The 16,293-nt window shown below is 43.6% G+C and overlaps 1 protein-coding gene across 6 annotated transcripts in view; it reads left to right on the top strand.

Annotated features, from left to right (window-relative positions):
* Positions 1-15,862, top strand: part of DYNC2LI1 (dynein cytoplasmic 2 light intermediate chain 1) — a 43,683-nt gene extending 27,821 nt beyond the window's left edge. For 2 of the 6 annotated variants that reach the window (XM_084828947.1, XM_084828949.1), the window contains 2 exons: positions 4,226-4,318; positions 13,342-15,862. In XM_084828947.1, coding sequence (XP_084685073.1) covers positions 4,226-4,318; positions 13,342-13,404 — 156 coding nt within the window. In that variant the 3' untranslated portion in view covers positions 13,405-15,862. Of the gene's footprint in view, positions 1-4,225; positions 4,319-4,989; positions 10,913-13,341 lie in introns of those variants that run through there. The other 4 variants (XM_084828945.1, XM_084828948.1, XR_014786938.1 and 1 more) reach the window with 3 other exon arrangements.
* The last annotated feature ends 431 nt before the right edge of the window (positions 15,863-16,293 follow it).

Here is a 16,293-nt window from a genome sequence, read left to right on the forward strand (position 1 = left end):
CATGCAGAGGATTCACTCTTTTTTCAGGTGCATTCAGCCCCCATGTTGACGCAACAGTTCATAGATTTGGCACTATTTTTATTTATGTATTTAATTTCTATACTGCCCAATAGCCGAAGCTGTCTGGGTGGTTCACAAAAATTAAAACCAAAAAGTACACAGTAAAACGATACAAACATATAAAAGTATTAAAACCGCACTGTGTAAAGTACACAGTAAAACGATACAAACATATAAAAGCATTAAAACCGCACTATAACAATGCAACCAGAATAAAACCAGAATAAAACCTAGCAGCAATGCAGAGATTTAAAATACAGATTTAAAACAGCAAAGCTAAAAGACTAGAAAGCTAAAATACTAAAATGCCTGGGAGAATAAAAAGGTCTTCACCTGGTGCCAGAAGGAATACAATGTAGGTGCCAGGCGAACCTCACTTGGGAGCTCATTCCACAGCCGGGGTGCCACAGCAGAAAAGGCCCTCTTCCTCGTAGCCACCCGCCTCACTTCCTTTGGCAGGGGCTCACGGAGAAAGGCTGCTGAGGATGATCTTAAGGTCCAGGGAGGCACATATGGGAGGAGGCGATCTTTCAGATAACCTGGCCCCAAGCCATTAAGAGCTTTGAATGTTAATACCAGCGCTTTGAATCGGGCCCAGAAATGGACTTGCAGCCAGTGCAGCTGCAAAAGTACTGGTGTAATATGAGCTCGCAGGCCAGTCCCTGTTAACAGTCTTGCTGCCCTATTTTGGACCAGCTGAAGATTCCGGACTGTTTTCAAAGGCAGCCCCACTTATAATGCATTGCAGTAATCCAGACGAGAAGTTATCAGAGCATGGATAACTGTAGCTAGGCTATTTCGGTCCAGATAAGGGTGTAGTTGGTATACCAGCCTAAGCTGATAAAAAGTGCTCTGTGCCACTGAGTTCACCTGTGCCTCAAGTGACAGTTCTGGGTCCAAGAGCACCCCTAAACTACGAACCTGATCCTTTAGGGGGAGTGCAACCCCCTCCAGAACAGGTTGAATATCACCTAGCCGGGCAGACGAACCACCCACTAACAGCACCTCCATCTTGTCTGGATTGAGTTTCAGTTTATTGGCCCTCATCCAATCCATTACCATGCCCAGGCATTGATTCAGAACAGCCACTGCCTCACCTGGGTTTGATGAGAAAGAGAGGTAGAGCTGGGTGTCATCTGCATATTGATGGCACCTCAGCTCACACCTCCGGATTACCTCCCCCAGTAGTTTCATGTAGATGTTAAACAGCATGGGGGATAAAATAGAGCCCTGTGGAACCCCATGGCACAATTGCCATGGCACAGAGCAATAATCCCCCAGCACCACCTTCTGGAATCAGCCATCCAATTAGGCGCAGAACCACTGCAGTGCAGTGCCTCCAACTCCCAACCCAGACAACATATCCGGAAGGATACCATGGTTGATGGTATCGAAAGCTGCTGAGAGGTCCAGGAGAATCAACAGAGTCACACTCACCCTGTCCCTCTCCCGGCAGAGGTCATCCCACAGGGGGACCAAGGCCGTTTCTGTTCTAAAACGAGGTCTGAAGTCCGACTGAAATGGATCTAGATAATCCATTTCATTCAAGAGTGCCTGGAGCATCCCCAGGAAGGGGATGTTGGCCACTGGCCTGTAATTGTTAATGTCCTCTGGGTCCAGGTTAGGCTTTTTCAGGAGTGGTCTGATTACCACCTCTTTTAAAGAGGCCAGCACCACTCCCTCTCTCAAGGAGGAATTTACAACCTCCTGGACCCAGCCGGACAACCCCTCCTTGTTTGATGTAATAAGCCATGAAGGACAAGGGTCAAGCACACAAGTGGTCGATCGGACTTGGCCAAGCACCTTGTCCACATCCTCAGGCCTCAATAACTGAAACTCATCCAATAAAACTGAACCAGACGGTGCTCTGAACGCCTCTACCAATGGAACTGCATTAATCGTGGTGTCCAATTCATGACGAATCTGAGCGACTTTATCTTCAAAGTGCCATGCAAACTCGTCACAGCATGCAACTGAGGGTTCCAAAGTCTCTCTCCCTGGCCCAGAATGTAACAGGCCACGAACCACTTGGAAAAGCTCCTCTGGGCGACACTGAGAAGATGCAGTGCTGGTGGAAAAGAACTCTTTGCCACCCTCACCACCACAGAGTAGGCTCGATAATGAGTTCTAACCTGTGTTCAGTCAGACTCAGCACAAGTTTTCCTCCACCTGCGTTCTAGCCGTCTCCCCTCTCGCTTCATTACCCTCAGCTCAGGTGTATACCAAGGAGCTGGCCAGGCCCTGCTCAGTGGGAGAGGGCGCTTGGGCACAATTGTGTCAACCATCCGAATCATCTCTGCATTCCACAGAGCGACCTGGGCTTCGACAAGGAGCACCAGCCATGCCAGCAAGAAAATCCTCCAGAGCCCTCTGGAATACATCAGAATCTATTAGCCTCCGGGGGCAGACCATTTTCATAGGTCCCCCACCCTTGCAGTGGGGAAAGGCTGCCAATAGCCTAAACCTCAGCAGGAAGTGATCTGACCATGACAAAGGGACAGATGTTAATTCCTCCACTTTCAGACCACCATCTTCCTGCTCAGTCGAGAAAACCAGATTAAGTGTGTGTCCTTCTACATGTGTTGGAGCGATGACATGTTGGGACAGCCCCATGGTTGTCATTGCAGCCATGAAATCCTGAGCTGTCCCGGATACAGCGGCCTTGGCATGGAAGTGGAGATCCCCCAGGACCACCATCCTAGGGGTCCTCAACACCAAGTCTGAGACCACCTCTGTCAGCTCAGGCAGGGAGTCTGATGGGCAGCGGGGTGGGCAGTACACCAGCAGAATCCCTGATCTGTCCTGGGTACACAACACAAGGTACGAACACTCAAGATCTGCACTTGAATGAGCAGGAAGCCTAGAGAGAGGGATCAGAGTCCTATAGACCACGACAATCCTCCCCGACCCTCGAGTCGGTGTTGGTGCTGCACCGAGTACCCAGGAGGGCACAGCTGGGAGAGAGTAATCCCTGCCACTTCCCCCACCCAGGTTGCAGTAATACATACTAGGTCAGCCCCCTCATCCACAATCAAATCATGAATGAGGGAGATTTTATTTTGGACCAACCTGGCATTCAGCAGCAGCAGCACCAGACCCAAGGGTAAGCTGGTAAGGCTGCCAGGAACCATCTGGTTGGGGGAAGAACCAGAAGAGGGGATAGCCATAAGGTGTCTAGCCCCTCTTCTCCTCAGCTGGCCTGTTAATCCCCCACTACCTCTGAATACCAGTTGCTGGGGAACACGAGTGGGGGGATGCTATTGCACTCATGTCGTGCTTGTGGGCTTCCCACAGGCGTCTGGTTTGCCACTGTGGAAACTGAATGCTGGATTAGATAAGCCTTTGGTCTGATCCAGTATGGCTCTCATGTTCACCTCCATGAAATTCCACGTGGGTTATTGTCCCACCTGTGGTATGAACCACCCTCTGTATGAACAACCCTCTGTAACCAACACAGGTTGAAGTCATCAACTGGTTTAACTCTAGGGCATGAGTGGAGAACTGGAGCCTCTCCTTCCCAGCCACACTCCATCTTCCTCTATCCCATCCCCAAGTGAGCTGTCTGGGGAGCCCGCTTCATTTCTGTACTGTGTACTATGAAAGGGAAGCCCCTTTTTCATTAGGCAAGACAGAAGAAAGGTGAGTTGCCTGGGGAGAAAGGAAGCATTCTGTTTCTCCTCAGGCATCCTGTTGTGATTTCAGTGGTAATGGCAGTGGGAAGGAAAAGATTAACCACACCCTTCATGCTGCCAGCTGTATGAAGATCCCTCCCTCACACACACACACACACACACACACACCTGACAACTGGGCTTCAAAAAGCATCCCATTGACTCCAGCAGGAGGCTTTTTTTAAACCTAATTGATTGCTGCATGGTGGAAGTGAGAGAGAGGTGTGTTGGGATACATGTGGATGTGTATAGATGGATATGCATAAACATGTGTGTGTGGATGTTTGTGTGTATGAGAGAATGTGGGTCGATGTACCCACTTTTCTTTGGCAGTGCCCACTGCTGGCATATAGGCCCCAAAAGGTTGGCCATGAGGGAATCTGGCTTTTGGCTGAAAACGTTTCCCACTCATATTCAAGGGATATTTCAAAACAGGCCTAAGTTAAGAAAAAGAATGTGATTGTATTTTACTATTTTACCTGCCCTGATTTCAGAATATCGGTGTTTTCAAAGAAGTCAAGGACCCAGCTCAGGATCCACAATATGCAGAATATGAAGTTGATGTCATGCGAGGTCAGAAGAACCAGGTGTGTTACTGTGCTGCAGCTGCTGCTGTTTATATTGCTGTCATAAAACCTGGAGAACCTCATTGGTATTTCTCAGCCACGATAGATCTGCCCAAACCCTTTGAGCTTTTCTAGCTACAAATCCCCGGTCAGCCATTACATTTGCTCAGTGCCTTGGAAAAATCACATCCCTCAGCCTAACCTGATGTACAAAGTTATTGTAGAAATAAATCGGATTAAATTGTAAAGGCCTTTGCATCCCCCCCAAAATTATTTATTTCTTTATTTGATTTATTAGCTGCCCATCTGGCCAGCTACCCAGCCACTCTGGGCAGCGTACAATACTAATAACAAATGAAGTAGTCAGGATTATTGTGGAAAAATACCTGATTTCTTAGCATTCCATGACTCACCTTATGGTGAGCCCAATAAGTCCATAAGAACAGAAGACCATATAGATGAAAGCCATGCATAGGATAGTTTTTCTCTATTACATTAGCTTGCTTTATAAAAAACTTGCACTATTTGTAAATGACCATGCACAGCCCACCAACCATGTATGGAAGTCACCCAGGGGCTTATTAAACCTCTGGTTTTTGTTTCGTGCTTGGAAAAGCAAATATAGTCAGGGTAGATGGATGTCAAGAACATGTAAAACATGAATGTGAAATATGTCATTATTTCTCTTTCAGAAATCTAAAGGTGGGATGAAGTTCCCCCTGTCCCATTCCACCCCCCGTGCATGTACACACGCACGCACGCACACACACAATGTATTTGACCCCTTCCCTAACCATCTGCAGTTTTCCTGTTGGATGCCAACTACAGCCAGTCGGTAACAAATTGTGGTCTCAACTATATGACCTTGCTTACATACTCTGTTGCCTTTAGTCCCATATATACATTTGAAGACTGGAATTTTAAAAAAGACAAAATAGCACCTGTAATTATAAAAATAAATAATGTTCCATAATTTCAGCAGTAGTAATAGCCCATTTTCTGAAGCAGTCAATTTTTATAGTAAAGTACAGTAGGTTAAAGCACAGTAGGTTAACAGCAGTATAACATTGTAATGATATGGAAGAATTTGGGTGTGACATTTAGGGTTACCTCCAGGACACTCCCCTGAACTGCATCTTCTTAAGATGAAAGGTTACTTTGCAAAATGGCACCTACAACCTTTAAGCTAAAGTAACCCCATGTTTCTGCAGAACTTCCATAATTCTCAAGCTAGATAATGCTAGTTTAGTTGAAGTTACCATGCCTGTAAATCCAAGCCAAATGGTTATCATATTAATGTTATAGTATTTATATATGGCCCTGAAATCTACAGAAATAATCAAATTCTAGACTACTTCCAGTAGATGGTAAATGTTTATTCCAGAATATTAATCTGGAGTTACTTCACCAAGTACTTCAATTTTATGTCATGATGCAAACTGAATTTGAGTTTGAATTATTTCTTGTAGATTACAAGTGGCATATAATTAATTACTAATTTAATATTCAGACATTTTATTGAATATATTTCAATTTGCTTGCTATATACATTTTTGCTGTACAGTTATACTGATCTTACGATGATGGATGTCATTTTATTAACTAAAATAGGCTACTGGTGAGGGTTGATTAAATCATATTGAAAATTAATCTTTTAATTTGTTTCTTAGTTTCAGTGCTCTTTTCTTTTATAAAGATCTTTATCGTTATTGATGCCACTGGAAGTTGCTATATCTTTTGTTCCTGGTATTATTGCAGAAAGAAAATTGGTAATAGACAAGTTTCTGTCAAAAGAAAATTATCTGCCATTATTTCCCTAAAATTTCTATGTTGAAGTTCAGTTATTATAAGATTATTGTAGCATTTGAACTGGCTTCTATGAAAACATTTTGGGATTTTTGTATTTCATTTGATCTTAAAAGCTGTAAGATAACCCTGTATACTTGTGTAAGAAAACATTTCCCTGGCTACACTCAGTTTTTAAATGCATTAGGATTTCCCATAATTATATGAAAATTGAGAGTGGAATGGCCCTTATCTTAAGTATTAAATGCTTCAGAAAGCTAATCTTTTTTCCCTTTTTGTAGTCTTTTGTTCCATACATTCTATTAAAGATAAAGCATGTATATAGAGAGGAGCATTTATGTTAAAGGTAAACTGTCAAACACAATGCTTTGTATTTCTGTTTCTTGAAGGTATTCATGCACCGTAGCTTCTTATTTTGTGCATTTTTCCCTGAACATTTCATGATGTTCTTTGGACTCAGAATGACTGTCTATAGAGTTTAATACACTTCTCATATTGCTGCTGACACTAGGGACCACACATCTGCAAACAGTAACAAGGCTCTCCATTTCTAGCCAAGCCTTCGTAAAAGTAGTTCATCAAAGAAAGTCCTGCCTGGCACGTATTGCTCCATCAGTGTTTGTCTGAACTTTGTTTGTAATGATCGGCAACAGCTATGTCATTAAGTCTATAGAAGGGCATCATCATTCCAAAATATACCAAAGGCCCTCATCAGTGTACTTCTCTTTATCATGACTGTCTCTGAGCCTAACAGTTTGCTCACTATGCACAGATGATAATTTTTCAGATACCTGAAGACAGTACAATAGTGCTTCTGGAGCTTTAAAAATCTGAAAAACCTGTTTGACCAGAGACCAACAGTGGAACAGAAAAAAGGAGTATGTGTGTACCATGAACATGGATGGCTCTGTTAATAGTGTGGTACAATAGTATCTAGATATAGAATCATCCCATAAGATTAGTAGCATAAACTGACAATATTGTCCAGAGCCAAGTATCAGGCATCTTAAATCTGATTTCACAGAATTTGGCCCAATTGGGGCTGCTCAGGAGCAAGTGAGCGCGTACACTGCCTCCCGACCGCTTGCTACTTCCACTTTGTTTCCCGATTACAAAATAACCCAGCATCACCTCATTCCTGGGTTGTGCTCTGTGACGTGTGAACCTGGTTCTCTGGGTTGTTGAGGGAGAAACAAACCAGTGTTTCATGGTTTGTTGTTGGGTTAAAACTCTGGGTTGTTTCTCCCTCAACAACCTAGAGCACCAGCTTCGCATGTCACAGAGCACAACCCAGGAATGGGATGGAATTTTCCTGGGTAGTTTTGTAAACCAGAAGCTGCAAACAGTCAGGACTTTAAGTCAGGTGCAGACTGTTTAAATGGAATTAACTAACTTCCTGCTGCTTGTTTTGTAAAGCAGTTTCCCTCAAGCTAGAAGTGACTGTTTATTTTACACGAGAATTTCATTTGTGCACTGTCACCACTGCTCACAAGACACTGAGCCAGTTCAGATTCAGATGTAACAATCTCAGCCTAATAAACTATAGTGCCTGCATGCTCCTTCTACCCTCCTCACTTTGCATGCACATCAGAATAGAATACTTCCAGGGTTTGCTAAATCGTTGGTTACTGAGAATCTATGATATAATCTTGGATTAGAGACCAGGAAACCATGGCTTATTAGACAAAGAGTGTTACATGCAACCAGGCTATTCTTTTTTCTGACAACTTGGGAGATATGTTTATCCTCTTATTTAAACTACATTTTCTAGCTATCACTTGATTTGATTTTCCTGTTTCCTGACTTGTGTTAAATGTGAAAAGGAGAAAGCATATATCTTAGGTCCTTTATTTTAGCACTTTTTTCATTTTAAATAATATTTTCCAACTGGCGTCATAAAGTTCCTATTCATCGAGGGGGCCTTGAGCTCTAACTGCACTGTTAGATAGTTTACATGCTGTATTGCATTCCATTTTTCATTTTAATGAAATGAAATTACCTTGTAGATAGACATTATGCTGAGCTACTAGGAGATATTTAAAATTACTGGATATCAGGTTCCATTTACTTGGGATTTTCATTATATATTTTAATCTGATAACAGTAAATCTACATAGCCAGTTGTTATAAACTTTCGACATGAGCTGAAGTAATTGACTGGGATGTTATTGGCTTATTTGTATCATTATCAAAACTATGATGCTAGAAGGTAATTTTGCAAACCTTTGCCAAACCTACACATTTTAAGCACACCAACCATTTTCCTTTCCAGGCTCAGGATTGTCTTATTATACTTCATAATTAAACACGGGGAAATCCCTTCACCACCACTACTACCCAAATTCTCTGGTAGGAAGAGGCATCCAAGCAAATAGGTTATCTCCTCATCATCACTGCCCAGGACGGCAGGGATCACATGACTGTGATCTTTGAATACTGTGTCCTTTGGCTCCACTCCTGGTTCCATTCCTTCTTCACCCAGGCTTCTGTTCTTTGAGCTCCACTTTTCTTTGGACTATGGCTTCATAATTCTCTTTCAATTTCCTCTCTTCTCCTTCTACGTATTTAAAAATAAGCTTTTGTTTTCCTCCTTTCCTCCCTGTCTTGATGACTCCAGTTGGGACAGGTGTTTCTGCAGCAGCTAAGCCTGCAAAGAGAAAAACATTACGAAGTGGTTAAAAAGCCACTTGGCCCACAGCCTGCCTCCATCCAGAAGCTGCTTGCAGCATGTGAGCTCTGTCCCCCCACTGGAAAGGATCCTAAGTCTCCTGGTCACCCTGCAGCATCAGAGCAGGAAGACTGGCCTCAAGCCAACACTCTGAGCAGCTCTGAATCTTATCCTCCCCAGCTTCTGCCTGATGCTGCCTGCTACAGTGAAGAGGCCCCGGCCCCATCTGCATGAACAATGATGCTCAGGAGAGGTTTGGAGGGGGGAGTGGCCCAGCCAGCGTCTCAACAGGAGACGACAATAATGCTGAACAGCAGGTTTTTGCGCACCAAACAGGCCCTGTGGGCACAACCCAGACTCTGCCACAGCCACAGCTCCTCCAGAGAGGCCTCCGTTCCTTCCAGCTGCTGCCTCATGCAATTATCTCCCTTCTTCCTCCAGGGCAGACATCCAAACGCCCAGTATGCCCACCCCCAGGCTTGTTGAATTGCTATAAATGATTAAAAGTGTTGTAGTGGGGTACTTAGTGCTCAGCTCATGGACAGGCAACTGCACTCTTCCCATAAACCACAAGCTGATTGTGCATGTAAGAAGGCCAGGGTCCAGCCTTTCTTGGATCACAGAATCAAAGAATAGTAGGGTTGGAAGGGGCCTACAAGACCATCGAGTCCAACCCCCTGCTCAATGCAGGAACCCAAGTCAAGGATGCTTCTCTTTCTCCTGCCCAGCCAGTAACTATGTCTAAACAGGGAGACAGTGGCAAATCACATAAACATGGTACAAAGCACAGATCTCCAGCACCAGTGGTCACCCATTCCTCTGAGGAATCTGGTCAGGCATCCCCAGAACCTTGCTCTCTGTTGCCTAGCAGTTTCCCCCGGTTGTCAGAGATTGCCAATGAGGCAAACATACCCTCCCCAACAGCTCAAGAACATTCTGATGAAGAGGAGGGTGAAAGGTCTGATTCATCTCAAATCAAAGTTAATACTGAGGACTTTTCCCCACTACTTTCTAAAGATCATGCTTCAGTGTGGCTCCTGAATTTTGAAAGCAATCTACTCCCTCTACAACAGCAGAGGCCAGAGGTGCCTTAGTATTCCTGAAGCCAAAAGTACCAAACAGTGAAGCTCCATTTCCTTCCTTCTTCAACAAACTAGTAAAAACTGAATGGGCCACTCTGCTCCAGGGTAGGAAAGGGATTAATGTGGCACAAACGTTATATACTCAGCAGGTATGGACAAACTTGGCCCATGCCTCAGGTGCCTTTGGTCAGTGCTTCAGTGGCAGCTCTTCTGTCTGGAGTCTTTGGCTCTCAGGAGGGAGATGTCCCCTTTAGAGACCGTAATGAAAAGTGTCCCAATATTGCCCTTAAGAAAGTACATGGGGCTGCAGCACTTGCCATCTGAGCATCCTCCATATCCTCAGTCTTTGCCTGAGAGTCCCTGCTGTGGGTAGAGGAACTGCTCAATAACCAAGACCTTGACCGCAGGACCCTGCACAGTGGACTCCTTAACTTATACTAGATTTACACCTTTGTGGCTGATGCCACTCAAGGTGCCCTCATTTTCACTGCCATGGCTATTGAGGCCACCACAGTGGTGCAATGCTTCAGATCAAGCATTGGACCATTAACAGTTACTCTAGGGCAGCCTTCACCTTGGACTGCTAACACTTACTCTAGGACAGCATTTCCCAATCTGGTGCCCTCCAGATGTTTTAAACTACAATTCCCAGAATTCCTGCCCATTAGCCATGTTGGCTACGGCTTCTAGAAGTTGAATTCCAAAACATCTGAAGAGCATCAGGTTGGGAAAGACTGCTCTAGGGCCAACTTAGCCCCTGTTCCTTCATGGGAGCATGACTCTTTGAGGAAGAGGCCTTGAAGGTCATTTTGGAAGATACAAAGGACAAAAAGAAGGCCATGCTTTCTTCCCAAAAGGATGATAAAAAAACAGCAAAATACATTGTATCCTTTCTTTTGTCCCTCTAGAGGATTTGCCAGCCCCAAGGACCAGAGGTCCTTCAAACCCTCTTAGTCACACTCCATGCTTGCCTCCAAGAATCAGTCCGCTTCTTCTGACCCAGCATCAACCAAACCTTCGACCCTGGTCTTCAGCAATTCTGATGGGGCATCTTCCCAGGTGGGTGAAAGACTCTAGCATTTCTGCTCAAATTCAGAACTGTCTGCCAAGCACTGGGGTACTCAACACAGTATGGGAGAGTTACCATATAGAATTTCACCTGAGGTGAAATAGGTTCCTCCCTGCCCTAATCTCCAAATCATCCTTCAAAAGGAGGATTATCTCCCAGGCAATACAAGATCTTGTGTGGACCAAGCTTGGGATCATGCTTCTCAGAGAGGTTTGGCAGTGCCGGGCTTGTTTTTTCTCTATTAACCACTTTACCTCTATCATCCTGTCTTTTGCTCAGCCACAAATGGAACTGAGGGTGGAGCTGAAGGACACAGCATTAAAAAGATCACAGTCATTTGATCACTGCCATATACTTACATCAGTTAAAGAATTAGTACTAGCAGATGCACAAGAAGAAACTGAATTTCACCTTTGAGAAGTTCATTAAGAGTTGCGCAAAATTACAGGAGGGATGTGAGTCCTAAAACAAGTAAAATCTATTGAAATGCCTATGATTGTGAAAACAATTCTTTCTTTTTGTTGTTATAGTGCCATACAGTCTAGTTCACATTCACCAAGGGTGACAAATCTCATTCCTCAACCCCCTGAAAATTACGGGGGGAAACTCATTTCAGTTTCTGGTGAAAACACTGCTTAAAGTATTTTCCAGAAACTAGGAAAGAAATAGAAACCTGATCTGGCAGAAACATGACCTGTAGTGTGTGTTTGTGCATTTGTCTGCCTGTCTGGAGCTGTCCCTTTCTCCTGTCTGTTTACATGAAGAACATATGCATCTCAATTCAGCAAGGGCAAACTAAGTATGGAATGAGGTTTCTGGAGACTTCTGGATACATGACCCAAAAAGTGCTCTGCAGAAGAAAACCCCACTTACGTTTCGGGTAGTGGTGGACTCTGTTCCTGAATGGTCAGTACTGTCAGCTCTGACAAACCATTCAGCTATTTAGTGAGGGACTGAATCCAGGCATTTCATCCACCCAAAAAGTGATCAGTACTACCATAGCACCAGTTACCTATTCAACAGGGAAGATCCTCGCTTGCTGTAGCAAGCAGTCCATTGCTGCACAGAAACATCTCTAGATGCTGGAAACTCATAACTGCAAGTATGAAAGCAAGAGTCTTCCACTACTGTTTGTTCCCAGAATCTGGTGTTCATAAATATATGCCTTCGCAAATGTTCCACTTTGCAAACAACACTGTGTTACAGGTGACTTGAGAAATTTGCAGCTCTAGACTGCGCTTGAGAGCAAGTTAATAGAATTCTTTAGTACAGCAGCATCTCAGTAATTGCTCTTTGCAATTGCAAGTAGTAGATATGGGCGCAATTAGAATAATGGACTTCAGAAATTTCGCAGTAAATCTCAGTATTAGAATGGCATACTGTACACTCACAGTATGAAATTAAAAGATAAAACTTCTGTTTGTTTAGTGTTATGAAAGGTGTACATGATAGCTGCTTTAATCCCAGCTAATTCTCTGTATGTTGCAGTCGGGATTTCTCTTACAACACATTCAGTTAAGATTTTCAGATATGGCTGATAAATTCCATGCAGGTTTTTTCCTCTGGGGTTTTGGGCTTCACTTGCATATGCTTTTTCTAAATGCCATATTTAATGTCTTTCATTTTTATATGTATTCATTTTATGTACTACTTATATTGTAACATTGATTGATTTTACATGTTGGCTACACTCGTATTGATTTCAGAGATCTTAAGGGTGTTTTTCTGAATGTGCTGGATTCTAGCCAGTTGTATTTACAGGATAAGATTCATACCACAGATCAGGTAGACATGGAAATAGATATATAACAGAGGCACTTTAAATATCAAACCAGTTTTCTGTCCTATTTTTTAAAACACTTGTTTATTTTTAATATTTCCATGCCATCTGTTTATTAGAAACTGCAAGATAGAGACTAAGCTGGTAGACAAATCATGGAAAGGGTCATGGGAGTTGGAATTAGAATAGCTATCATTTCCTCTTGTAAAGTGTATCTAGTCTGTGACATACTTACACTCAGTACATCATTTTGAACCTATTACTTCAGCTGTACGTAGAAGGCATCTCTGATAGTCTTTTCCATAAAAAATACCCATCCATATTGTTCAGTTCAGGAATAACATGAACTAAACAAACACTGTGGGAATGTTCCAGCCACACTACAGCATCCTTGTCTCTCATCCATGCATACGGGTCCCCAGTCTCCAAACTTCATGCCCTGTTGGCAGCCCTCCCATATGCTGAGAGCTGCATTCACAAGATGGATGCACGCACTAATGGAGTGCATAGTAGAGGGACTGGATCAGATCCAATGTTTGCAGTGTAATGCAGAATGATACATAATGTTTCCAAATTAAAAGGAACATGTAATTGCTTATATCATGACTGTTAATGTTACAATATATGTTTCTCTTTTAGGAACTAGAACAGTACACAAGAAATGCCTCTAAAACCTGGAAAGAAATGGAGCTTGATTCTTGATTGAGAAATACCTATGTCTCAACCAGATTTCAATGTTGATGCTGTATTTTGTATATTTAAGTTGATTCCTGTAAGTTTTGTACAGTTGTAAAATGTAAAGTAAACATTATAAATAGCTCACATTGTTGTTAACGATAAATACAATGGATTATGCCTGAATCAAATTCATTAAGAGGAGATTCAGATGTTGCAAAAACATTTGAGAAAGAAAATACATGCATGCATAGTGTGTATCAGATAAGTGGTTTCTGGAAAAGGTCAGAGGAAAGGTAATCTGAACAACAGGTCAATACTCCAGTCCACAACTTTACTTCTGCTACAACACATACACAAAGTTCTTGCATGCACAGACTACCCCATAAATTTAAATGGAGGTAGCACAGAAAGATGTGTATGGACCTGCTGCCTATAGTAATATTGCAATGAATTTTAAAGTAAAGAATGTATTAGAGTGGGGGGTGGGAGAATGTGTGGCCCTCCAGATGTTGGTGGACAGCAACTTCCATCAGCCCAAGCCAGAATAGCCAATGCTGAGGGATGATTGTAGTTGCAGTCCAACGACATCTGGAGGGTGTACTGCCAAAGTGATTTGGTTCTTGATTTTACCCAACATAAGGCAGATCAAGGCAGGCAGCTGTCCTAAGGCTTTATTGGCCAACATAAATATTACAAAATAGACCCACTGGGTTTTATCCATTGCATATATGAACACCAGTAATTCACTCAACTGGTCCAAATTATGGTGTGTGTCCTGAGCAAAGGCATGATACCTTCTTTCCCTTGGTGGACTGGGTCTCTTTCCAGGTTGTAGTCACAGCACCTCTCCGACTTCAGTGGTCTGGAATCCCAGAGGCAAGAAGGAGAGAGGCAGCAGTGAAGTCAGCAGCTTTTGGTAGTGGATATGGATGTACGAAACTCGCTTACCTTTGCTCCGTCCCTCCCCCCGGAATCCTCAACGGGGGGGAGGCAATCCAGTCCTCCCCCCTGGAATCCTTGATGGCTGGCTCCGCTCCGCGGCCAGGCCACAGAGCAGCCAGCCAGGGCCATCCGCAGCCAGATTTCTGGCCGTGGACGGCCTGGTGCGGACGCAAATGGCGGCCGCTGTAGCAGCTGCCATTTGCATCCAGCCAGACAGCCGTGATAGGCTACATAAGAATTTACGTAGCCTATCACAGGTAACCTCAAAAAAAACAACAACAATGCAGCATATGCAAATGGCGGTGGCTACGACGGCCGCCATTTGCGTTCCCTATTTTTCACCGAATTACCTTACGTAAACATTTATATAAGATAAAACAGCAGGAAAAAGGGGGGAACGTAAATAGCGTAGTGGACGCTATTTGCGTTCCCCTGTTTTTTGCCATTCTAGCCTACGTAAATATTTACGTAAGATAAATCAGTGAAAAATAGGGCACGCAAATGGCGGCCACTGTAGCCGCCACCATTTGCATATGCTGCGTGTTTTTGTGGGGTTTTTTGAGGTTAGCCGTGATAGGCTACGTAAATTCTCACGGTCCAAGGATGGCAATGGCGGCAGCGGCAGCCCTGCCGCAGCCGGCCAGAAGACCAGCCACCAGAGCTGCTGCCGAATCCGCCCCATCCACCCCAGGTAAGTGCCATCCTGGGGGGATTCTGCGGGGGGGGGGGCAGTAAGCCGTTCCGCCACGGATTCCAGGGGTCCGGATTCTAAACAATCCGGCCTCACTGGAATCCGTGGCAGAATTCTCCGCCATCCCTAGTAGTGGACTCTCACACCAGGCTTCAGCTGGCAACCTCTCTTCCTGTTTCTCCAGATGTCTTTTATAGTCCATTAGCAGGGCCTTGCATGCTGTCTGTCCTGTAGGCTTAATCCATCCCACCTGTGCTGATTGCCTACACTTGTGGGAAATGCAGCATCACCACCCAGTCCTAGCAGTCTCTGCTTAAAGGGCTATTCCCATGGTTGCTCAGAGCAAGCAGCCCTATAGCTTGGCAGCTTTTAGGAGCTGGTGTGTCCAAGCTTTTTCCTCAGGAGTAAAGGCATGAAGGGAAGCTGTGACAGGTCATACCCAACTCCTTGAAGTACAATTCATCTTCCGGTAGGTTCCCAATACAGAGGGCCACGTATTCCCCATTCCTGCATTAGAGCTTCTCTGCCTGTATAAAATTGTGATGTGATATTTTCCCAGTTGGGACAGACACATCCATATTTTGCCCACATAGCACGTAACATACAATAAAAGACACATTTTAATTTAGAGTATTTTAAATTTACTGGACCATAGTTTTTAATTACCAATTCTTTATGGATAATGTTTTTGTTTAAAATTGAAGTGCTCATAAATGATTGACGATGTTCACAAAAGAATGCTTGGGAGAAAAGCTAAAGAATTTCATGTTTATATATTGAAGCTATTAAACATTGCAAATTAATAGAAAAAAACCAGTTTGACATTTTTAAAATAAAGACTTTATTACAAAGCATCCACTGCTCCTTTTTTTCTTTCATGATACTTTGCATTTCCTCCCAACACAATCTGGGGAGAAAAACAAAGCAGTCAGTCTGTAAAGAACAATATAAATAAATCATCACGCCAGTCAGTGGCTTAGCTGGAAGTGGGGGGGGGGGGACTAAATCTAGCTTCCACCTCCTAAAGAGCTAATAGGCAAGATTATGGTTCTGTTTTTCTTACAGAGGGTGATGTGCCTGCTGTCTCAGCAGCTGGATAGACAAGAGATACAACTAAAAAGACATACGTAGAAGCCAGGCCCCCAGAGCTGGATTAGAGTGACTGTTTTTGTTGTGTCATAATAGTTTCAATGGTAGACTAAAGTGTTACATTTTTGTCATTCTATAAGGTGAAAAGGCTTAGATTTCATATGTCAAGCTGTATTTTCACATACAAGAGT

This window comes from Heloderma suspectum, chromosome 1 (assembly GCF_057233095.1).
Source record: "Heloderma suspectum isolate Gila_16-S chromosome 1, 16-S_ref, whole genome shotgun sequence".
In the NCBI taxonomy this organism is placed as follows: domain Eukaryota; kingdom Metazoa; phylum Chordata; class Lepidosauria; order Squamata; family Helodermatidae; genus Heloderma; species Heloderma suspectum.